General features: G+C 38.0%; 1 protein-coding gene and 1 pseudogene across 2 annotated transcripts in view; both read right to left on the bottom strand.

Annotated features, from left to right (window-relative positions):
* Fbxo8 (F-box protein 8) overlaps nt 1-25,497 on the bottom strand; it is a 42,509-nt gene that overhangs the window by 13,115 nt on the left and 3,897 nt on the right. The window contains exons 2-3 of one of the 2 annotated variants that reach the window (XM_021218983.1): nt 14,287-14,623; nt 9,788-9,914 (exon numbers count right to left, since the gene is read on the bottom strand). In XM_021218983.1, the coding sequence (XP_021074642.1) occupies nt 9,788-9,914; nt 14,287-14,615 (456 nt within the window). In that variant the 5' untranslated portion in view covers nt 14,616-14,623. Of the gene's footprint in view, nt 1-6,102; nt 6,190-9,787; nt 9,915-14,286; nt 14,624-25,497 lie in introns of those variants that run through there. The other variant, XM_029531812.1, reaches the window with a different exon arrangement.
* On the bottom strand, nt 17,295-17,989 carry LOC110336432 (annotated as a pseudogene).

Here is a 25,497-nt window from a genome sequence, read left to right as displayed (position 1 = left end):
AGTGGGTGGGTAGGGGAACAGAGGTGGGGGGAGGGGTATGGGAAACTTTCGGGATAGCATTTGAAATGTAAATAAAGAAAATAATAATAATAAAAAAAATAAAGGATGTGGAAAAATGGCTGAACATTGGCAATATGTACCTGAAATTCCTTGTGGCTAGAATGTGTCAATGGGAATCTCAGATAAAAGATAGACAGGTAAGTAAAAATCCAAAGAGAAATGAAAAACCTTTTTCAAAGAAACTTAGCGAAATGGAGGGTAGATACTAAACGGATTTTTCTGTTTGTTTTTTTTTTCCAAAAAAGAGAAAGCAATGACATTAGACAAATAACTTGAACCTGGTTATTTAAATTTTAAATAACTGAAAGCCCTGTTAATTAATTTAAATACCTTGAAACAGAAAATGAGCTGCACCTGTGAGTTCCTAATGGCTCCTAACAGACCCCCCCCCCCCGTCACTAAGGTGCATCACTAAGACTGCACATGATGGCCCTTCTCAAATCACAAGGTATGACACTTCATCACTGAAATGGCTTAGTTGGGATAAAACCTTAGAAAAGCCCATTCTACCTTCAGCAGGCTCTAGGCTGGCAAAAGAAACTGTGGAAAATAAGCTTTATTAGCTACAATGTGCTTAACGATAATCCAAACTAAGGAGACAGTGATGTTTACACATGACTTGGAATTCTTGCTTAATAAAATGTCATATATAAATACCATACTTGAAAACAAAATGATACTTTTTCATAGTCCCTAGACACATGGATATCTGAGGTATATTTAGGAGCTTTGAAAGATTTTTAAAAATAATTATCAAATTTTTAAAAAGTCTTAAGAGTACAGAAGTAGAGGAATGCGTTCATGAAAAGAGCATGCTACTGTGTATACCTGCCAGATAATACACTAAAGGCAAAAGAGCTCACCAAAGCTTGAGGATCCTGGTCTGACTGATGTACACAACATAGAGAACCACTGCTCAAGCTGCAGAGTTATTTACTAGAATCTAAAGGTTTAAGAGGAACTTCAAGGCCTAAAGCAGAATCTGGCTCTTCAAATTCTCAGTAACCATAGCTGTACCTGGAGAACACATATCTAGACAAATCTACTGAGCAGTTAGAAACACTGACTACTTAACTTGCCTTACTTTATTTAATCATCATACCACCACCAGTATTCTAACTACTTATTCCATGGAGGCACAAACAAAACAGAGGTTATTTACTCCATATCAAAATGACATAACTCATATGAAGTCAAGATGCTTGGTAAGATCCTCCCCAAGGACATGTGGAAATGCCTCAGATTTACTTCTTAGAGGATAGAGGACTGCTCCAAATCACCACCAGCAGTAGTCATTGTATACTAATGACTGGCCTAGAATGGTTTAGCCTTAGGATCTTGATTTTAAAGAAAGTATCCCCTAAAGTTTTATGATGAAAGAGGCCTTGTCTGTGATAGCCAGAAGTTGGAAACAACCCAGATGTCCCACAACAGAAGAATGGATACCGAAAATGTGGTTCATTTACACAATGGAATAGTACTCAGCTATTAAGAACAAGGACACCATGAGTTTTGCAGGAAAATGGATGGAACTAGAAAATATCATCCTGAGTGAGGTAACTCAGACCCAAAAAGACAGGTATGGTATATACTCAGTAATAACTGGATATCAGCTTAAAAAAAAAGTACAGAATACCGAGGATACAATCCACAGAACTAAAAAAGGTTAACAAGTCAAATAACCATTATAATATTATAAAATTTCTAAGTATATTAATCTAAATTGGTAATAAAAGCACAATTTAAATGAAGAAAAAGACCCCCTCACATAATACTGCCTACCAACAAACTGCCCATTAATTTTACTTAATTTTTATATCTTATGATGATTTCACAATGAGACAGCAAATCAGCATGTACCATAGCTACTAAAGGAGACAGTGGAAAGCACATCAGGGCTCTGACAATGTGGGCCGACTGCGGGAAAGCCAAACATTTCCTCTGACTCCATAGCTGGCATGGAAACCATGAACTGCAATAACTCTAGGAGACAGGACAGAAAGGGAAGACCTGATAGATAATAAAGTTGACTTCACAGGCAGGATAAAGCTGTCTTAACTATAAAATCATCTATAAACCAGACTAGATGTAATACATACATACTACATAAACATACATTCATATATACATACAATATTCTCATCACAAAGGCAGATTCCTCCCCCACCCCATCCCCGTACACGCATTCTCCATACTTAGGTTTACAAAAAAAAGTTACAAATACTTCAGTATAATTCTGCTGACGGTGTAGTTGACAGGACTAAATTACATAAGCACTTCTGGGTCAACAGAAAAAGGAATAGAAAGGATTGCATAGTTGGTTTAGGCCTGTAATTCAGATACTCTGCTAAGTAAGATGCTAGAAGCAGAAAAGGACTCAGCCTTTGGGTAAGCACTCCTAATAACACTTTCATGAGTGACCACTTGCAAGGGTTTGATTCTCTCTCCTTCTTCAGTTATGAAATCTGCTGGGTTGGAGGCCTTATACCCCAAGGAGGGACACTGGTACTGGAAACACAGCAATTAGAATAGATAGAGCACTACAAATTTATCTTCATATTTGATGTGAGAGTTTAATTGGTATAAAAGCAGCTAGTTGATAATTAGATAAATTTCCAACTCAAATACAGCTTACCTAGCTTTTCCTCGCCAAGTTAATACTTTTAGTTTGCTAACTGGTTACAACATGTCAAGTTATGCAGGATGTGCTGGGGCAATGGTGGCCAGCCAATCTTCGGTTTACTTTGGGCCTATGTCTCAAGAGGGAGCCCATGCCCTACACTGCCTGGATGGTCAGCAGTCAGCAACTGGAAACTAGGTAGTACAGAGACCTAGAATAGAACCAAACACAACTGGCAAACAAACAAACAATTCCCAATGAACTATTGCTATAGTCATTATACTAATCGACTGGTGTCTTGTACAGTTGTCACCAGAGAGGCTTCCTCCAGCAGCAGATGGGAGTGGGTACACAGACCCATAGTCAGACTTTATGCAGTCTAAATTGGAGGTCTTCATCAAAGTTTGGGGAACCTTCTGGAAGAGCTGGAGAAAAGACTAGAGGTCAAAGGGGATGAAGGACACTAGAGAATCCACTAAGCAGGGCTCACATAGACTTACAGAGACTGAAGCAGCAAGCACGGAGCCTGCAGCAGTCTCTGCCAGGCTGTTGACGTGATATTTTTGCTGGGCTCCTAACTGTGGGAGTGAGTGTGACTCTGACGATCTTGCCTACTCTCGAGACTCTATTCCTCCTGTTGGGTTGCCTTGTCCAGCCTTGCGGTGAGGGCTTTTGCCTTGTCTTAGTGTATCTTGTTCTGTCCTATTTGGCAGTTGTTTCTTGGAGGCCTGCTCTTTTCTGAAGAAGAAATGAAGGGGGAGTAGCTCTGGAGGAGAGGAGAGGGAAGGGTGGAGATGGGAGGAGTAGAGGTGGGGAAACTGTTTGGGATGTACTATATGAGAGGATAATCTATTTTCAAGGAAGGAAGGAAGGAAAAAAGGGAGGGAGGAAGGGAGGGAGGGAGGAAGGGAAAGAGATATAGCAGCTCTTCCAGTCAAAGGCTACAGACTATCAAAGATGAAATCACCACATCACTGAGACCTCTTCCTCAAACACTTTAAGTCACTGTCAGCTTAGCTGTTCCATGAAGCCAAAGCATTCTACTTGATAAATACTGCAGGTATCAGTTCATAAAATGAGGCACTGGATGGGAAACACACCGGCAGCTACCTACTGACTCCATCATTCCAAGATAAGCTTCTGTTTATATCCTAGCCAAGAGTTAGAAATTCAAGTTTCGGTATCTATTGGCTGTCAAAGATGGTTCAAGGTACATACATCTTCCGGTCAATAGGGCTTATTCTCAATTACCTACAGCATACAGTTACTACTGAGACTGCTTTCCATTAAAATGTAAGTACAATTTTCTAGCTCTGTAAAACTAGAATTAATCTCAAAATCTAGAGCATTTTCCAGAAGAAAATAATACTTTTATGGCTTGCAAGTCTTCACTGGAAATACAGGAGATATTCAGATTTTATACAGCTCATACAGAGAATAAGATAGCAAAGATTTTATTATAAATAGTCAATAATACAAAATTACTTTTCAGGGACATTTGTATCACTCTACAGCAATATTGAATAATGCTTCAGAGTTTCTTTTCTTCTTTTTTTGTTTTTTGTTTTCAATTTTTTTATTAGATATTTCTTTCATTTACATTTCCCAAAATGCTATCCCAAAAGTCCTCTATACCCCCCCCCCGCCCTGCTCCCCTATCCACCCACTCCCACTTCTTGGCCCTGGCCTTCCCCTGTACTGGGGTATATAAAGTTTGCAAGACCAAGGGGCCTGTCTTCCCAATGATGGTCAACTAGGCCATCTTCTGCTACATATGCAGCTAGAGATACGAGCTCTGTGGGTACTGGTTAGTTCATATTGTTGTTCCACCTATAGGGTTGCAGACCCCTTCAGCTCCTTGGGTACTTTCTCTAGCTCCTCCATTGGGGGCTCTGTGTCCCATCCAATAGCTGACTGTGAGCATCCACTTCTGTATTTGGCAGGCACTGGCATAGCCTCACATGTGACAGTTTTCTTTTTTTTCCTTTTTTTTTTTTTTTTTTTTTTTTTTTTTTTTTTTTGTTTCTCTGTATAGTCCTGGCTGTCCTGGAACCTGTCCTGTAGATCAGGCTGGCCTCAAACTCAGAAATCCACCTGCCTCTGCCTCCCAAGTGCTGGGATTAAAGGCGTGCGCCACCACGCCCGGCTTTATTTTCTAAAGTAACTTTCCTTAACAAATTAAGTAATAACTAAAACACAAAATATGAAAATTATCTCAGTCTGGCAAGATACAACAAAACTGTTATTTTTAAATAGTAAGAACGATCAGACAATGGAAAAGAAAACAAATAATTGTAGGTATAGAGCTTCCATTATAGAGAGGGTAGGTTAACTTTAAAAGCAATTATAAACCAACAGAGCTTTATCAGATAGCTGCAAATGAACAGTATGATATCTCAGTCATTCTTAAATTTATTAAGTGAATTTCTAAGTGTGTTTCTTGGAATGTTCCTTAACAAAACCAAATACTGTTGTATTATTTGAATAATGCCTCATACTACGTGTACTTGTTGAATCTTCCTTATGTGTATCATGCATTATAGGCTTTACAAAGCTGTAGTGTAAACAAGCCAACTAACTAGAAATCTATCCTACTCAAAATTACTATGAGGAAATTCCTTCCTTACTATGTAACTGAGAATGTTCTTCTGTATGTTCTGACAAAACCAATTGGGGTTATCTATCTTTAGGATAAAAGTTGATATTTACACTACTGTCCCTATGCTATGAAGTATATAATAATAACCATTTTCAGGCTATACACAAAAAACTCAGTCAAATCTCTAACAGTAAGGTGAGCGCCTTCTTAAAATTGCTCCTAAAAAGGAAGAAGTTATATATATTTCCTGGTTAAACAGAAAAAAAAATGTTGTTTTAACAATAAGCTATGTATCTACTTAATTCATTTCCATGTAAAATAGGTCAAACAAAATACTTTCTACAATTTATTTTTATCCACGTAAAAATCATAATATGCATATTAGTAAAGTGCATAAGGGTGTATGTAATTAGTTATTTCTGTATGAATATAGGAGAAATTTGCTTATCTAGCTAATGCATACTTTTATATTGTAAAGATTATTTAAAACATAGAGAGTTGAAGACAAGTCTATATTCACTATGCTTACTATCAGTTTTTAAGACTCTAAATTTAAAAATAGCTATGTCCAGAAAATGTTCTCAACAAGAGGGATGAAAAGTACAATTTATCACAACACTCCTGGCAGAACAGAACTGACACACTGGACTTGTACATGCAGGGAGAAGCACACCTTAGTGTAAACAGATAGTCTCCGCACATTCCTTTACTAGAATGTGGTCACTGCCACACAGCACACAAGCTCATGCACAAGATCAAGACACTACATACAGCCGAGTTCACAACGTCATGCAGATAACAACAGCGTGCTAGATAATCGTACCAAATTGTGCAGATGTTGTCCCCCACCCCATGAGCCACTGCCAGCAGCTGCTATGGAGTTTGGTTACCCATATCCGTGACATGATGATGTCCTTTGGAGAATCTTGTTCCCTGTGGCTGTAAGTATTCTTATTTTTATATTTTAATGATGTTTGCTACGAAAAAATCTTATGTACAAAATCATGGAAAAATTACACGTTTTATATTCAACAAATATTTGTAACTTATCTCAAGTAGCTGCAATAAACACCACTTATATTTGAACATATCATCAACAATAATTTACTGCTTACTTAGATGAACCCCAGAAAATTATGTCTGATGACAGTGCTCTAGTGAGTGGGGGAAAAAGAAATCTCCAAAAAGTCCTCTGATTCTAACATTCCATTCCCATGATCTGGCTATACTCATATTGCCAAGTTCTCCATGAGAATATCTTTTTGATAACTTTCTTTTATGTGACTTTGATTCACTTTGTAAGTAATAAACAAACCGAGTTTGTATTTGTAATGAAAAGTAGGATAAAGTCCTTAAAATGGTTTCCCTCATTTTTCTGAATACAATAAATGGATATCAGTGTGTAAATACCTTTTTGGGGTAACCTATTTGTACTATATTTTAGTAAATATAAAATTTTATTTTGCTTTAGGTAATAGCTACTAAAGTACTGATATTCACTATAACATAGAATCAAAGTTTGGAACCACAGACACTTGGAGTGGCTCAGCTCTGTGCGTCTGGGCAGCACCATTTGCCCCTTTCTGAATAGTAAATTAATTTACTCAGCAACTCTCTAAGCTATTCTAAGCTACGCTAAATCAGGCTTGTGCATGAAGAAAAGAAATACAGCCAACTCTCAGTAACAATGAAAGGCAGGATGGAAAAGGAAACTGAGGATCTAAAAATCTTAGTTTGATAACTTGAATTCCCTTGCTCAGCAAATATTTGAACTAAACATTTTAAATTCCAATTACATTACAAACAGACTTGAGTACTACCTTTTCTCTGCCTTCCCTCAAAACATTCTAGGAGTTATTAACAAAAACTCTATGATATAATGTATAAAGCTGCTTACACAGAAACAAACTTTTGTGTCTAATTTTTCCAATTTTGACATCTAAAGCTATCTAGCCCATATCCTAATGTATGAGGTCAGAAATTTTTTTCTTTCTTTTCATAGAAAGCATGACTTTATAATTTGTTTTTAGAACTTCAAGACATTTAGGAAGAAACAACTACTTACCAGAGTTAGTACCAGCAGTGTATCTTACTTTTCTGAGCTTGTACAACTCGGTACTTTACAAGTTATACTTTGCTTACAATGGAACATTTGCAAGACATATGAATTGAAGATGGTATTCTGATTTAACATCCATATAATTTGTGACAGAAGCCAGTGAGACTTCACAAACTAAACTAGGCATAATAAGGTGAGGGCTTACAAAAGCTGTCTCTCCTGGTTTACATATCCTGGAGCAAAATACTACACTAGCTGTCCTCAGTTCTTCTCCAGCAATCTCCACGCAATTGCTAAGCAGACCAAAGCAGAACATCAGCTCACTATATGAGCTGTTTTAATGAGCAATCAGTAATGTCTAATTATAATTAAAATAAGAAAGGCTCTATGAAACTAATCCAATCTATGAATAACTATAGTGAAATTTCTGCACATTTGCCATAGTGCAAGACATGCTTACGTTATCTGTTTACACAGAAGATACTGTGAAAAGCAACTATAGTCTACTATTGAATTTGAAAATTAAAATAAAGAAATAACCAATAAACTCTAATATATGGTAATCCCTTACTGTTCATTGTAGTCTAAGAAGTAGATTTTTTACATTATAATGGCTTCAAATATATAGATTGAATGCTCACTTTTAATAAATCATCCCATTTTCATTAAGAATACTGTCGGGGTTTTTTTGTTGTTGTTGTTTTGTTTTGTTTTTTTTTTTTGGCATGGTGGCACACTATCTATAGTCTCAGCATTTCAGAAACTAAAGCAGGAGGATCAGAAGTTTAAGGTCAGCCTGAAACATACAGTAAATTCAAGACAAGCCTGGTCTTTAGAAGACACTGTCTCAAAAAGCCCAAAATAACAAGAAAAACTAGGAAAGGCATTAGAGTTTCATCTGTTTTAAATCACTAGTAAGAAAAAAAAAAAAAAAAAGAGAGAGAAGAGAATTGGTATCTGAATGTGAATACTATAGTAGGTTTTATAATGAACCATTTGTTATATTTGTAATGATTAAACGATAAAAGTATGTTTAAAAATGGCATTTAGCTTTATAATTGTGAAAGAAAATTTGACAAGGAAAGTATTCATAGTAAGTGAAAATGAATTTATTTAAAAATGTACTCTCACTGCGCTACTTCATTCATAGTTATAAGAACAATAGATTAGATTTAAGCTTAAAATTAAAAACTGGAGAAACACTTTCCCACTTATAACAAAATTAAGATCATTTTAGAACTTGGTTGCATAGTTCAATTCTTCTTTCCCTTTTTTAAATAGATTTATCAATCTATTTATTTATTATGCATTATATATATATGAAATGTATATGAATACTCTATCTGCATGTATGCCTGCATGATAGAGGAGGGCATCAGACAAAAAGGGCATTGGATCCCATTACAGATGGTTGTGAACCACCACGTGGTTGCTGGAAATTAAACTCAGGACCTTTAGAAGTACAGCCAGTGCTCTTAACAATTGAACTATCTTTCCAGCCCCCAACTTAGATAATTATTAGTAACTTTATAACTGATGGGAATTACTTAAAAATAATTATTAAGTTAAAGTAGCTCTAGCTAATGTCTCCATAGAAAGCAATGCATGAGAAGCAGTGACTCTCAAGTAATATCATTTCCATTGGGATCTCAAGTCAAGTCCAGTAGATGTGCAAGCATTTCTAAAACTCTTTTCTTCAAAGATACATTAAAATAAGAATAGAAAAAAGTTGAAGGAAAAGTTTTCTTTACATTTTGATCACTTTTAAATATTATAAAACAATTAAACAACATAATCGAGAAGACGTTTTAGGAAACATGAAATTATGTTTTTAATATCAAATTATTATTATATTACTATACACGTATGTGTTTGTACCACAATACAAGTAGTGTGTAAGTTAGAAGGCAATTTTGTAGTCTGTTTTCTTCTTTCACCTTTATATGGTTTCTGAGGATTGAACTCAGGCTGCAAGGCTTGAATAGCAAGCTCCTACTGAGCCATCTTGCCAGCTAAAGTCATCACCATTCAGCATTTTGATACAGGACACTAAGATGATGTTTTCTGGAATTTTCTCTAATACAAGTACCTCACTACTAAATAGAGTAAATGGGAAGATAATGCTGCAGATATAATTTGATGAACATATTACATGAGTCCTCTCATTAACAAAAGTTTATACTCTCTGGTAATATGTATCAGACCAGTAAAGTACTGCATATACCTCAAGAATACTGCCATACAGGGTTAGCAGATAGAGAGGCTAGAATAGAACCAGGAAAGGCAAACAAAGGAGATTATGCCATCTAACAGTAAGCAGAAGCTAGGTCTTTCAGAGACTGGAAAGGCATGTTAGTTACTCTGAATTTCCCTTCTACACTATTAGAAGATGGCAGCAGGATCATACGCGTGCACCTGAGGCAGATAGATAACCCTGCTCTCCACTTACCTCCTCTGGGTTGGCATTAAAGGTGAGGCTTCCCTCATCTAGCTGCATATACAATTTTCTAAAAGAAAATCCTAAAGGTGGGTTCTTATTGTATATAGAACAGTGACCCCATGTGGATTTACACAACCTGTAAACATAAAAGAAAATAAGACAAAAGTTACTATGTTCCCTAAGATAAAGCATATATTCACACAATAAAATTCTGAAATAAAATGATACAAAATTAGATTTTGTGGCTGTCCAAACACTATCTAAGACTGGAATCATGTGAAGGAAATTTTGAGTGCTTTCATATAAAGGAAACAAGAGTCTTGTGATCTCACTTTTTTCAAAAGCATGGAATTATTCTTGGAATATGCTTTAGGCTCTGCCTAAGGGTAGCAGATAGAAGTGAATTTACATCAGATTATTCATTATAGCCACTATTGTTATTTATTTATATGCCTATATGGAAAAAACATGTTTTTGCCACATAAGGTTTGTCCTTGTGACTTAATACCTCACTCATATGGTTATTCTTAATCCTTAGGGTATAAATTGTCTGACGCTCTGAATAAAATTGACTGTTGCTTGAGACTTAAGTGTATCTCATGTTTAACCTTCACCCTCCCAGGTCCCACTGCCTCTAGAACAGTAAACAAACTTGTATTTTTAAAAAGTCTGGTTTCATAGAATAAAATAGATTCGATACAGTTAGCAATTTTGGTAGCCCTTAATAATTTCACTCACAGAGATTAATCTTATTCCTGAATACTATCTGAAGTTAAGCACAAGCAATCAAGAATCAGATCAATGATAGATGACAATCACTTAAGAGATTACTAAATTACAGTCACTATGTTCAGAGTTCTAAATGCACTGGCTTGTTCAATCCTGTCAACAGTTCTCTGACATAGGTGGACTACACAAGAAACTGAGACAAGCAAGATCACAAACACTCCTCCATTGCTGGTGGGAATGCAAACTTGTACAATCATTCTGGAAATCAATTTGATGGTTTCTCAGAAAGTTGAGAATAGTTCGACCTCAAGACCCACTCCTGGGTATATATACAAAAAATGTCACACCATACACAAGGACATTTGCTCTCCTATGTTTATAGCAGCTTTATTCATAATAGCCAGAAATTGGAAACAACCCAGATGCCCCTCAACAACAACAAAAAATAATGGTTCTAAATTTATTTAATGATTATTTTTTATTTAATGGTTATTAATTAATTTATTCACTATTTATCTGGATCACAGCCCCTCTTCCACATCCCCTCCCCCTTCTCCTTTGAGACAGGGGAGAGCACCCTTCGCACTAACTTCTTCCAGGCACATCAAGTCACTACAGGACTGGGCACATTCTAGAAAGAAAATATGGTTCATTTATAACAATCTAATACTACTCAGCTATTAAAAACAAAAACATCATGAATTCGGTGGGCAAATGGATGGAACTTGAGAATATCATCCTGAGTGAGGTAACCCATTCCCAAAAGGACATGCATGTACTCACTGATAAGTGGGTATTAGCCATAAAGTATAGGATACCCATGCTAAATTTTCCACATAGCTAAAGAAGCCAAATAACTAGGAGAACCCAAGGGAGGATGCTTTAATCTCATCAGAAGGGGGAATAGTCAGTGGAGGAAGGGAACTGGTTGGGCCAGGTGACTCTAGCTGAGACTCCTAGCAGTGGGGATATGGGGCCTGAAGTGGCCACCTCTTTTAACCAGGCAGGACTCTCAGTGGAGGGATAAGGATGCCAACCCACCCACAGAACCTTCGACTCACAATTTGTTCTGACAAGATGTACAGGACAGAGACTGAGGAAATGGATGACTAATGACTGGCCCAACTTGAGACCCATCCCATGGGCAAGCACCAATCTCTGACACTATTAATGATGCTCTGTTACTCTTGCAGACGGGTTTCTAATATAACTGTACTCTGAGAGGCTCTACCGACCAGCTGACCAAAACAGATGCAGAGACCCATAGCTAAACATTAGACAGAGCTCGGGGAGTCTTGTGGAAGAGCTGGGAGAAGAATTGGGGGAACTGGAGGGGATAGGGATTCCACAAGAAGGCCAATAGACTCAACTAACCTGGACCCTTTGGGGCTCCCAGAGACTGAAGTACAACCAAAGAGCACACATGGGCTGGACATAGGTTGGTCCCCACCCATGCATACCAGATGTACAGCTTGGTCTTGATGTGGCTTCCCTAACAACTGGAGCAGGGGCTGTGCTTGACTCTGTTGCTGCTGTGACTCCTATTCTTTCCCCTGACTAGGCTGCCTTGTGGGAGAGGATGCAAGGATGCCCCTAGTCCTGCAGTGACTAGATGTGCCAGGGTAGGTTGGTAGCTAGGGGGCTACCCCCTTCTCAGAGGAGAAGGGAAGGGAGGAATAGGGAAAGGGCTATTTGATAGGGGGACTGGAAGGAGAGGTCTGGGCTGCAATGGAGATGTAAAGTGAATAAATAAATTAACTAATGAAAATTGTAAAAAAGTCTCCAAAAGACACGCAACTAATATAAATTCCTGTACCACCTAGATGTAAGTCTTACTCAGAGCTTGCAATGTTAAGCTAGCTGGGATCTATCAAGTCCATGCCAACTTGGGAGTAACAGTAAATGTTGGTCAAGGAGATTTGTCTTTCTTTTTCAAAAAAGAATACATAAACAACAAATTAAACACAGCGCCATTCCACAACTATGGACATCAAATGTTGTGATGCTGAGCACGCTTAAGACGCTGTTCCAAATCCAAGACTCTTCACTATTAGAAAGATGTGCCGCTGTTAAAATTTTATTCAACCTTGAATAAGGACTGTATCTCTCTCTCTCTTTTTTTTTAAAGATTTATTTATATATTATATGTAAATACACTGTAGCTGTCTTCAGACACTCCAGAAGAGGGCATCAGATCTTGTTACAGATGGTTGTGAGCCACCATGTGGTTGCTGGGATTTGAACTCCGGACCTTCGGAAGAGCAGTTGGGTGCTCTTACCCACTGAGCCATCTCACCAGCCCCTGTATCTCTTAATAAACGATTTTCTGTATCATAGGATAATTTGTCTCAAATTTATACAGATGTTTTGCTTAGCATTTGAAAGCTGAAGCATTTAGTGTAATGCCTCAGAGTTCTGGAATCTATTAAAGCACATTAAGACAAAAAATACTGAAAATATATTTTAATATATTTAAATGTCTTTAAAGCTCTAATAAGAAAATTTTCAGATTGAATCAGCTGGGTATGGTGGTATTCACCTGCAGTCCTAGCAAAGAATGAGAGGCTGAAGTGGGAGTTCCAGGACTTTGAGGTCAGTCTGGGCTACAAACAAATGAAAAATGAAGCAAAAAAATAAAAAAACACAAATTATTCGTGGAAAATGCTAAGATGTGAGGGAAAAGATAACCAAGAATAAGCCAGGTGTAAAGTATTATTGTAATCTTTTATAATGGTTAAGTGATTAAGAACTCATATATTTTAAATAATGCTATAAGAATTTGTACTCACACAGTATGACAAGGCCACAAACAATAAAACAAATTGTTTATGTATATTAGCTGATAATAAATACTACAATACTTCAATCTGGAGACTTTAGGAAGATCAAGTCAGAAATGCTGCTACTTAAAATATACTTCCACTAGAATTTGGTAATTTCAATTAATTTATCAAATCTGTCAATTAACTTTCCAGTCTAGGTATACTACTACTATTGATAAGTTCTTTATCATTATATAGGCTACTTTAAGATGAGAATTAAGTTTTGGGAAAGAATACTAGAAAATCTGAAATCCAGTGATTCTTCTAATTGGTAGTATTTTCAAAACTGAAAAGAAGAAAGAAACCACATCATGGCTGTTTAGGAATAAATGAGATTAAGAAAACCACTGTTTCACAAAAGCTCAGAGTGGTTTAACTCAACACTGGTGCAACAGCTGTTAAGATTTATATAACAAACTGTCCTGCTTTTCCAATGTTCACATGGTTTCAGTGATGAAAAGAGTTTAGAAAAAGCAGAGGTGAAGTTGTCATAATTTAAAAGTTGATGCTAGTAAACAGTGTTAAACAGAAGTAGAAAAACATACATGCTCACTTTGAAAGCAACAAAATCACTGTTTTTACTGACCTTTAAGTCTGCCTAGTCTTCAGATGATATTCTGGGAAACACGAACTTCACGAAGATATAAGGACTACACACTATAGATTATAAATTCTAACTCAGAATGGATATGCTTCTCAAATGACTGGAATTTCTGATGTGTACTACCCTGACTTGATTGTAACTTCTTTCTGTAAAGTCATCATCCCATTGTCCTCTCTACTGTCTTTTTGGCAATATCAAAACAGAGAAGATAGCTCTTACTTATTTTACTGGGATTTAGTAAAAAAAAAAAAAATTACTGTAAGCTCATATTAAAAGAAATTATTTCACAGTGCTATGAAAAGAACATTAAACTGGATAGGGATCTCAGTTAAATATGGGTGAGTTTATCTTACCCTTGCCAGAGAAGTTCATCATTAGCGAGGTCTTGCCAAACACAGGAAGCTAAGCATAGGTCAGTTGCATTCAGGTAGGATAAGATGGTGAAGCTCAGCTCAGGAGGCAGCATTTCCAAGTTTATGAACCCTTCCTGTTCTTTAGACTTCCTTGCCTTCAGAAGATGATAGATATCGATGCCTCCTTGGGCTTGTTTCCGGTGGCCGGTCTGAGAAATGTTGCTTGAAGCCACTCTCCTGCTCTGTTCTCTGCTGAGGTAGCCTGCCTCACTGTAGGCTTCCTGTTGGAGATGATGGTTTCTGGCTACTCTCCAAAGTCCTTGACCCATCTGCAAGCCTGAGAGAAGACCAGAGAGTAGTAAGGGTGACAAAGCAACAAACCACCTTTCCCAGAGGAATAACAAATCTGACACAAAACATGTTTATTGGAAATTAAAAGTTCTCATTAAATCATAATTTCAAAAAGAAAACAAACAATCCACTTTAAAAGAGACTGGTAATAGCTCAGTGGCTACAAGAGCTGCAGGGCATTATAAGGAAGAGCTGGGAGGCTTCAAATGGAACACTTGGAGGAGAAGTTTAAATGCCTCATTTGCTCATGGCCTCTCCACCAGCTTGCTTGCTAAAGACTTAAAATTCACAAGTAACATAATCATTTGCTCATGTGGTGGGAGTTAAGTTGCTGATGTCCTGAAAACACAAGTTGCAGTTTCACAAACTTATGGGCTAGTATTAAATCCAGCTCTGATTGGAGCCCAGGAGGACTTCAGCTAAACAGCCTCCAGACCCTGCTTTTTATCACAAGTCAGGCTCAGCTAAGCTAGTTCCTTTTAACCAAACTCCCAGATGCATAATAGCTGTGATGCAGGCTTTCCATTTAATTCCTGCCAGTCTACACTTAGGCTGTAGACAGTAATAAAATGTAACACAGGCCCTGAAGTCTAATTCAAAACCTTATAAATTAGACACCTAGAATAAATTTCTCAGCAATAACTGCCTATTTGGTTTCATGGCTGCTTAAAAATAAAAATGTAATTTAGAGTAATTTTTCAACTCTTCTCCAAATAGCCCTTTAGATTTGTCCAAAGCACCTGGGAAAAGATATAAGAAGGTGTGTTCCAGTCTCTCCCATCTACTTGTCACCTGTCAGAGCAGCTGTTAAATATCCTGGACTCCCCATGCACAAATATTTAGAAAATGACTGGTCTAAACTTACTTGATACCACTTTCAAAGCTAGCAGTTAATAAACTGAGGAAAAAAAAAAACTAAATCGGGAAGACTATTTAATACAAATAATTACTTTCATGAATCTCTTTCAAACAAAATATTCTTGTTTCACTAATCTGAACTATTTCAAAAATTTTAGAAAAAGAATACTGATTTTCACATGAAGTCAGTAAAATAGTGAAATGATTTTCTTGGTATGATCTGAACCATAGATGGAACACAGAAAGAAAAAGTCACATGTATATTTACTAAATTTGTGGTTATTATTGGGGCAAAAATTGAGGTTACTGATTAAATAACCTATCTATCTAGCCATTGCAACTATGTTCATAACAGCCTTATTTTTAATAGTCAGAAGCTGGAAACACCCCAATTGTCCCTCAACCAAAGAATGGATACAGAAAATGTGGTATATTTACAAAATGAAATACCACTCAGTTATAAAACAAGGACATCATGAATTTTGCAGGCAAATGGATGGAACTAGAAAAAAAAAATATCCTGAGTGAGGTAACCCAGACCCAAAATGGCATGCATGGTATGTACTCACTGATAAGTGGATATTAGCCAAAAAGTTCAGAATACCCATGATACAACTCACAGACCATATGAAGCTTAACAAGAAGGAAGGCCCAAGTATGGATGCTTCAATCCACACTTAGAAGGTGAAACAAAATAGTCATGAGAAGCAAAGGGTGGGAGGGGGAGGGAAAAGGGAGGCAGGATCAGGTTGGGGGGAAACAGGGGAGAAGCCCAGAGGGGACAGGAGAATGAATAGAAATATGCAGCAGTATGAGGTAGGGGAGGGTCAGGGGATCTCTAGAAAGTCCCAGACACCAGGGATGTGAGGGGCTCGCAGGACTCAATAGGGATGACCTTATCCACAGTGCCCAATAGTGGGGAGATGAAACCTGAAGAGACCACCTCTAGTAGACAGACAGGGCCCCAGTGGAGGGATAGGGACACCCACCCATCTCAAAATTTTTGACCCAGAATTATTCCTGCCTAAAGCAAATGCAGGGGGAAAATGGAGCAGAGACTGAAGGAAAGGCAACCCAGAGACCAGTGCAACTTTTGATTCACTCCAAGCATAGGCACCAAACCCTGAAGCTATTGGTGATGCCATGTTGTGCTTGTAGACAGGAGCTTAGTTAGCATGGCTGTCCTCTCAGAGACTCTACCAGCACCTGACTGAGACAGATGCAGATATAGCCAACCTTTGAACTGAGGTTAGGGACCCCTATGGAAGAGTTAGGGGAAGGATTGAAGGAGCTGAAGGGGATGGTAACCCCATAGGAAGAATAACAGTGTCAACTGGACCCCTCAGAGCTCCCAGGGACTAAGTCATCAACTGAAGTGCATACATGGCCTGGACCATGGCCCCTGCTACATATGTAGCTGAGGACTGCCTTGTGTAACCTTAGTGGGAGGGGATGTGCTTTGGCCTGTCATTGCTTGATGCCCCAGAGAAGGGGGATTCTAGAGGAGTGAGGTGGGAGTGGGAGAGTGGGGAAACAACCTCTTAGGGGTGAAGGGGAGGGGTGATAGAGTAGGGGCTCATGGGCTCACGGAGGGGGGACAGGGAAGGAGGCTAACATTTGAAATGTAAATAAATAATTTTAAAAATTAAAGTAAAAGAAACTGGTAATGGCTCAGCTGTTATAAGCACTTACAACTTCCCTTTTTTTTTTTTTTTTCCTGTTTCAAAAGCTTTATATTTATTTGGTCCAAGACTAGGGACAGGCTCCAGGGCGGTTACAAAGCTGCCTAGTGACTTGAAAGGTTCATTCAGGTGGAGGTACTGAGGCTGGCTGGTGCAGAGCAGAGGTGGAGCCCCTTGGAAGGCTCAGAGGCCTCCTAGTCGTGCTTGAGAGTGAGCCGCTCAAAGAGATACTTGCCCAGAGATGTCTGGGGCACACCAGTCTGCACTGGTTGTGGCCCTGCCAGCCTACGGAGGTTGGTCAGGTAGTTGCCCATCTTCTTGATGAACTTCACCTCCTTATCCAGGAAGTGGCTTTCCAAGAAGTCACAGAGATGAGGGTCTGTGCGGGCAGAACCCAGGGCATGCAGATCCAAGAGGGCCTGGTTCAGGTTCTTCTCCAGGGTAGCTTCCATGGCCTCCTGGGTTTTACCTCATTCATCTTGAGATGCCTTCTGCACATCGTGGAAGAGTGCACAGCCCGAGATCGTTCTGCAACTTGAGGAGGCGCCTTCGAGCTTCTCCTTGGCCAATTTGCAGAAGTGGCCGAGGCTTTCAAAGCCATGTCATTCCGACCAAAATAGAAGCCCAGAGAGAGGTAGGTGTAGGAGGCCCAAAGGTGCAAGTTGACCAGGAGGTTCATGGCAGCTTCTACTTTGGTGGAATAATTCTGACAAATCTGAGTGGTCATGGCTGATCCGGAGTAGGAGGCTAACAGTGAAGGGAGAAGATGGTGCTGGCTGATCCTAGGAGCCGAAGGTGGCTGGAAGCTAGCTAATAAAGCGGGAGTCCCTGAGTCTGTTCGGTCCAAACACTGCTGAAGCATGATACAGATCCACGGGACCTCCAAGGCATTTGCACAGGTTTCCAGCACCCGTGTCAGGTAATTTACAACTGCCTGTAGTCCATCTCCAAGAGATCTGCTGTCTCTAGCCTCCATGAGAACCCACATATTCCTATATATAGACAAACACTGGTGATTCTAATGCCTGTGAGGAAGCGACCATGGGGGCTCATCTGGAGGATAGTTTGGTAGTTTCTTACAAAATTAAATATACTTTGCAACATGCAATCCAGCACTCACACTTCTTGTTATTTACTTTTGTAAGTTTAAAATATACTGTCCACATAAAATGTTTGCACGAGAATGTCTGTAACAGTTTTATTTATAAGTGCTCACACTTAAACTATAGTATGCTTTAGCAGGGAAGTATACAAACAGTGGCACATTCCATACAATGGAATAGCACTCAGCATAAATACTTTCTACATGGAAGCACAATGCTGTAACAAGTTGAAAAGTGTGCTCATTTGTCAAAGTTACCTGGTCAAAGAAAATTAGGTGACCAGTGAGATCACCTAATATGTCAGAATTTCTAACTGAAAATCACATTTTTAAAATACTTACAAACATGAGTTTCAGTGTAAATATGAGTTACTGTGATAAAATTACAGCTGGTTATTTATATGTACTAAGGAAAAAAAGATAGTTCTGTCTTAAAAATATTCTTGTAGTACAGGCTAGTTTCCATGTATATAGAAGTTACTTCTGGCTGGGCAGTGGTGGTGCACACCTTTAATCCCAGCACTTGGGAGGCAGAGGGAGGAAGATCTCTGAGTTCGAGGCCAGCCTGGTCTACAGAGTGAGTTCCAGAACAGCCAGAGCTATACAGAGAAACCCTGTCTCCAAAAACAAACAAAACAAAACAATACAAAAACAGAAAAAGAAAAAGAAACCTTACAATCCTAGAAGTTACTTCTCATTATTTATGGCAGTGCCTTCTATACAGTTGTTATAAACACTGAAATGGTGAATATTCAACCACTGCTCTGTGGAAAATGAAAGGTTAGGTACAGGCAATGGACAAATGGGTAAATGAATGTGGTGCAGGAATGGGTGGTCTCCTAAAATTATGCAACCACAACTGACTATCAGGTCCCTAGTTACTTACATGCAGTTTACATTATCAAGTACTGTGTGTCTCTCAGAGACATTATATACATTTCTGGTTTAAGAGCAAAATAACTCATATTCAGTTCAAAATACATGTATGCATTAGAGTAATGGACAGGGAATGGAATCTTAGTCTCATGGCTACTGAGTGACCGTGAACACTCTGGGAACATGTCATAGGGACTGAAACATGGCTGTTTTTATTAACTTTATCATAAGATTTTTATATTTTGGTTTATTAACATTTCATACATTTCAATTTGATGATGTGCTCCCAAATTTCTATGCTGTTATAGTAGAGTAGCTGGGCTGACATAAATAGAAACAAGATTTGAGATGGATTTGAAAGAAAACTTTTGAAAGATATTTCAATATTTTAATCCATAAAATAGTATAATCCATAAGCTCAATTAGCTAAAGCTGCCTTCAAAAATGAACAGCATATGAAATGGCTTAGCCTGTAAAGGCACTTGGTGTAAAGACTGATGACCCATGTTGGATTCCCAGGACCCACGTGATAGAAAAGGAGAAATGACTCTTACAAGTTGTCTATATGTAATGACAAAGGCACACCCACACACATACTAACGTCCTCATACAAATATAAAACACACATATAAACACATATGAAATGAAACATACAGAGTATATCAACACATGCTTGCAACAGAGAAAAGGCTCCACTCCTTTGGAGACATAGTCACTGGTAGGTTGTTCTAGCCCCAGAGCATGGCCCTATACTCATGTATAGCATTCATGGGTAGCACTAACTGGACTTGAGTGTTTTCTCTTTCTTTTCTTAATATTAAGAAGGAGGTAAAGTTCGGTGACTGGGGTCATGACAGGAACTAGGGAGATCCAAAGTAAGTTAACAGTGGATGGCTATGACCAAAATACATCATACTCATGTAGGAAAAACTCAAAGAATTATTAAAATATTATTTAAAAAGAGATTCCTTTAGAATACTGCAGAGAAGGAAGCAGAAACGTTTATGTCCTAAAGAAGACAAAAAGGTGGAGGACTCAAAAACAGGGAAAAAAGGGGGAAATTCAGGGTGAGATGAAAAATGTAAAGCAGGGGGTTAATTTCTCTGGGTCACTGTTTCCTTACTTGTACAGTAAGACTAGAAATGATCCTCCTTTGGGGCCTGGAGATACGAGCCAGCAGTTAAGAGCATGTACTGGCCTTGCCCAGAACCTGAGTTAAGTTCCTAGCAACTACACTGGGCAGCCCACAACTTTCTGGAACTCCATCTTGGTGGGATCTGATATTTTGGCTTCTGTGGGCACCTGAACACACATGTACATTATCTCACAGACATAGAACACACACACATAATCAAAACTACATCCTTTTATGCACAATGGTTACCAAACAGCTCACCCAAAAATAAAAACCATCAGCCCTATTGGGATCCGTACATCTTAAGTCAACATTTTATTTTCACAACAATCTAACGTGCAGTCATTAAAGTATTATCAAAACACATACACAACACCCTACAAGTTTTTTTATTCAGTGACTTTTCAGTAAAGCTTAACAGTTTTCTATGTATATTGGTGTGTTCATTTTGGATGTGTGTATACATTTGCACATGGAGGTTTGAAGTCCTTGACTGCTCTTCACCTTTAGTTAACAACACAGAAGCTGAAGCTTATGAATTTTGACAAGGATGGTTGGTCAAGAAGCTTCAGGGTCCACCCTGATATTACAAATCCACTGTACATACTGCATGCTCGCGGGAGCTGCTTGCACTTCCAGAAGATGAAGTTACTATAAAAACGTTCATCTTTCAAGTTTCACCTTTCCAGGCTACTTGGTATCTTCTTAAAAACTACCAATAAAATTTGCCTCCCAGACATAGTTTCTCTATATATCCTTGGCTGTCCTGGAACTCACTCCGTAGACCAGGTTAGCTTTGTTGGGATTAAAAGTGTATGCCACCACTGCTGTGTATGGCAGTATTTCTTAAAGATTTACTGAGTTAACTAAAGGCAAACTATAACAAAAGCAATTATGATACTTTGAAAAGGGAACCTTGGAATTAACTTGATTGTGTGCCTAATGGGCAGATGTTGGACAATTTGGATATAAAGTATGAAGGGAAATGATGGGTTATAGTATATTAATATTAAAAACCTACAAATCTACATAAGTGACTAATGAAAATATAAATAAAATAGAATAGAATGCTTTTTTCAACATTATAATCCTTAATAAATACAAGGAATAATGAAGCTAGAAGTCATTTCATAACCTGCAGAGAAAAAAAAAAAGCAAGGTACAATTACCAATAAATCTAGAATGGAAATTGATAGAGAATTAGCAGAGTTACTCTCAAATGAGAAACATTACTTGATTAGTATGTGTATGCATGTAATACATGCAGGTGCCCAAGAGACCAGAAGAGAACATCAAATCCCTGCCAGACATGGGTGCTGGAACCTGAACTCTGGTCCTTTCCAAGAGCAGAAAGTGCTCTTTCATTGCTCCCGTTGACCATAAGAATAACTGCCCCGGCCCCCAAAGTCAGAGGAAAACTTTTAAAGAAAAAAAAATATATCCCAGGTCTTTTTTGTATGTGGAGAGTTAATTCTTAGATGTTCTGGTCTTGTTGTCTTGTTCCCTTCCTTTAGTTCATTTATGTAATACTCAAACATTAACCAATAATATTGTTTCAGTGCTATAAATCAGTTTATTTACTACTCTGTAATAACCACTCAAAACTTGTATATATCATTACACCTCAATTCTCACAATCATCTTCAAGGGTTAATGCATAGACATACATACAGGTAAGATGCCCATACACAAAAAATAAAAGTAAGTCTCAGAAAATAAAGGAATTCTCAGACTTAGTAAACATTACAGGGCAATTAGCTCTTGCAGATTGGCATGCCCTAGAGGACCCACTGGGCAGAGGACTGGGCGGGAAGGGGTCTAACCTGGATGTTCCTAGTGCAGAAGGCTTGGTAAAGGCCAGGAGCACTCCGGGGACAGCAAGCAGCTCAGGGCAGCTGGGCATGCCCCAGAGGACCCCATTTTCTACAGGTTTACTTCTAGTAGATGGCTGCATTCTTTATTTTTTAAAAAAAAAAAAGATGCCATTTTGACTGATCTCTCTCTCTCTCTCTCTCTCTCTCTCTCTCTCTCTCTCTCTCTCTCTCACACACACACACACACACACACACACACACACACAAACAGGCTGGGTCCTCTTAGATCACTCACTACACTGCAGCTGGATCCTGCACTACCGCTAGATGTTAGGTAGGCATTTTTCAGTTGAGGCTCCATCCTTTCAGATTCCAGCTTGTGTCAAGTTGACATAAAACAGAGCAATGATGAATGGTTCACTTTCAGTCAAAATCTATACAGAGGCCAATAGGAACAATAGGAATAGAAGAGTCTCTCAAACTCAGATTCTAATGATTTATCTTTTCCTCAGGCAATCTGATTCCATAAGTTCTTTCTGAGCTGTGTTAAGTTATACGTATGCGATGACTGACAAACCATTTCATGTGAACTTCATTTCATGTAAATTATCATCATATGATGCTATGTTTTACATCTCAATAGTGGAAGTATAATTTGTAAATAAATATCCTAACTCAGATAAAGTGCTAACATACTATGTTTAAAATACAGATCCGACTAAATTTTAGATATTTAAATTTTATTAAATTTTAAGTAATTATTAAAGAAAATTCACATATCTTTTTTTTTTTTTAAGAGAGCTTTTCTCAAACAGACTATAACAACTTCATGTTTCACCATTTTAGGTCTTAAAATCTTCAGGTGTCATGAAGTGGTATTAATGGAGTAAGAATGTGTGAGAGTCTGAGAGAAAATACTTTCAGTGAGGCTCAGAATCAGATTGGCAGCCAATAATTTATGTCTGGACACCCACAAAAATAGACAAGTAGACCACCAAAGTTGTTTAGAGTAGACCGGTAACATTTTTTTTTTTCAGAAACACCTGATAACCAAGCACAGTCCTAAAATTTAGAGTCTACAGTTCAGAGAAATGAAGGAAGGTCAGTCCACAAGGTGGTCTTTCTAAAGAGAAAAGGGAAACAGCTAAGCACTAAGAGGTCACAAGGCACATGAAACACATAAAAGCCCCACTCATTAAACTTAGAGATCTGGCCCTGAAAGAGCAGGCTTTTTTGTTTTTTACTAAAAGGCATACCATTTGTGGGTCGCTTTAATCCAAAAAGATTTACAATATTGCCTTGTTTTCTAAAGTTTGCTGCTACCCTCATCCCCACCTCTAATTTCTTCCTATAAGTGTTAGCAAAATAGCATTTAAATGAATGTAAGAACATGAAAACAGCTTTTGCAAACATAACCACAAATCTGAGAAGTTTAGGTTTATTCAACTTCTTCAGTTTGCTTTGACCCAGACATGATGTTGTTTTAACTTGTACATTCAATTACTGTGTCATATTGCTCACAGATACCAGCTTCAAAAACTTGGTTCTCCTTTGACAGAATTACTATTACCCTGCACGGCTATATCAGCACCCAGGACTAACCCTCAATGCACATCACCTAAAGTATTAAAACAAAACACTGAGGGTAACCTGAGCAAGGAAAGAGAGTCAGAAATAAGATGATTTTTATCTAGGCTTCTTCCATAACAAGTTGTGAGAACCAGGCAAGTCTCTTAAAATCTTGAAGACTGTTTTCCCATGGTATTTGGTTAAAGAAGGGTTCTGAGCTTGATACCCCAATCTCTTTCAGCTACACATGGTTTTGTTTGTTTGTTTGTTTGTTTGTTTGCAGAGATCCCTGCAATTAATAAAGAAATGTAAGACTTTCAAGAAAGGAACAAAAAGTAAAACCATCTCTGTTTGCAGGTATGACCTTATATGTAGGAAACACTAAAGATTCTGCAAAACCAAAGTAAAACAGAATTGAAATTCACAGAAGCAGCACACACATGTTAAAGATTCTCTTTCAATACTGACTGATTGGAACTTTGTACTTATGGACAGCTGGAATGTAGATATTCAGAATCAAATTATCTTGAACTATTTTTAATCCCCAGTAGCCATCCACTGCTCACTGTAACTGACCTAACATCCTTATGACTGTCACATAAAACTTTCGGGGGCGTATTAACTTAATAGAGCAACAAACTTCACCAACCAAAATGCTAAGCATGTATCAGATAACATCTGAAACCTGTGACAGAGATTTTCCTGATTTATTACAGCCCACCTTCCTCATACTTCTATCCTGTACTTGAAAAGGGCCTTGATCCAGACTTTCTTTTGTTCTGTGGCTATAAAAACATCAAAAAATGTTAAGGTTGGAACACAGTAGTTGAAATAATCTGAAGCCATGTTCTCAGATATGAAGTCATATTTAGCTCCAGAATAACTATCTTTTATCCTCTTTGAAGTGAGAGCTGTGTTTTTGTGTCAAAAACAAAATAAAACACCTTATAATTAACAAATGAATTCAGCAAAAAGACAGTATGCTAGGTCAACAGAAAAGATTAGTTGTATTTCTATATACTAATCAACAATCTGGACAGGAAATTAAGAAGATAATTTCATTTACAAGAATACAATTATTTAGGAATTAATTTAACCAGTCAGGTGACTGGGGACTTGTACAGTGAAAGGTACAAGCACTGCTGCTGGAAGCGAAAGGGAAATAAATAGAAATACATTCCTACTCATGAACCAGAAAACTCAGTATTGCTAACATTTCAATACTATATAAAGACAATATACATGATACTGGTTATGTGAAATATTTAGTGTAGACAAAAATCATAGACATAGAATAGGATTGTCAGGACCTGGTGAAGGGAATAAGGAAGGGGCGGTTGATGGATATATACTTTTAGCTGTATAAAATGTAAGTAATTATGGAGGTAGATAGTGGAAATAGTCATAAGCCACTATAAATATATTGCATATTACTGACCTGTACATTTTTAACTGAATAAACTGATCAATTTTATTTTGTGTGCATTGCTTTACCACAATTGAAAACTTGAAAAACTATTCCATGATACTTCATTCCTCCTTAGAATAAGGAACAAAATACCCATGAAAGGATATAGGTACAGAGACAAAATTTAGAGCTAAGATGAAAGTATGGACGATCCAGAGACTACCCCATCCGGAATCCATCCCATCATCAGCCACCAAACCCAGATACTAATGCACATGCCAGCAAGATTCTGCTGAAGGGACCCTGATAGTGTGGCCTATTGAGAGGCTGTGCCAGTGCCGGGCAAACACTGAAGTGGATGCTCAAAGCCAGCTATTGGATGGAACACAGGGTCCCCAATGGAGGAGCTAGAGAAA

Source organism: Mus pahari, chromosome 19, assembly GCF_900095145.1.
Source record: "Mus pahari chromosome 19, PAHARI_EIJ_v1.1, whole genome shotgun sequence".
NCBI lineage: Eukaryota > Metazoa > Chordata > Mammalia > Rodentia > Muridae > Mus > Mus pahari.
The sequence above is the reverse complement of the archived record's forward strand: the minus strand, read 5'-3'. Positions and strand labels throughout refer to the sequence as shown.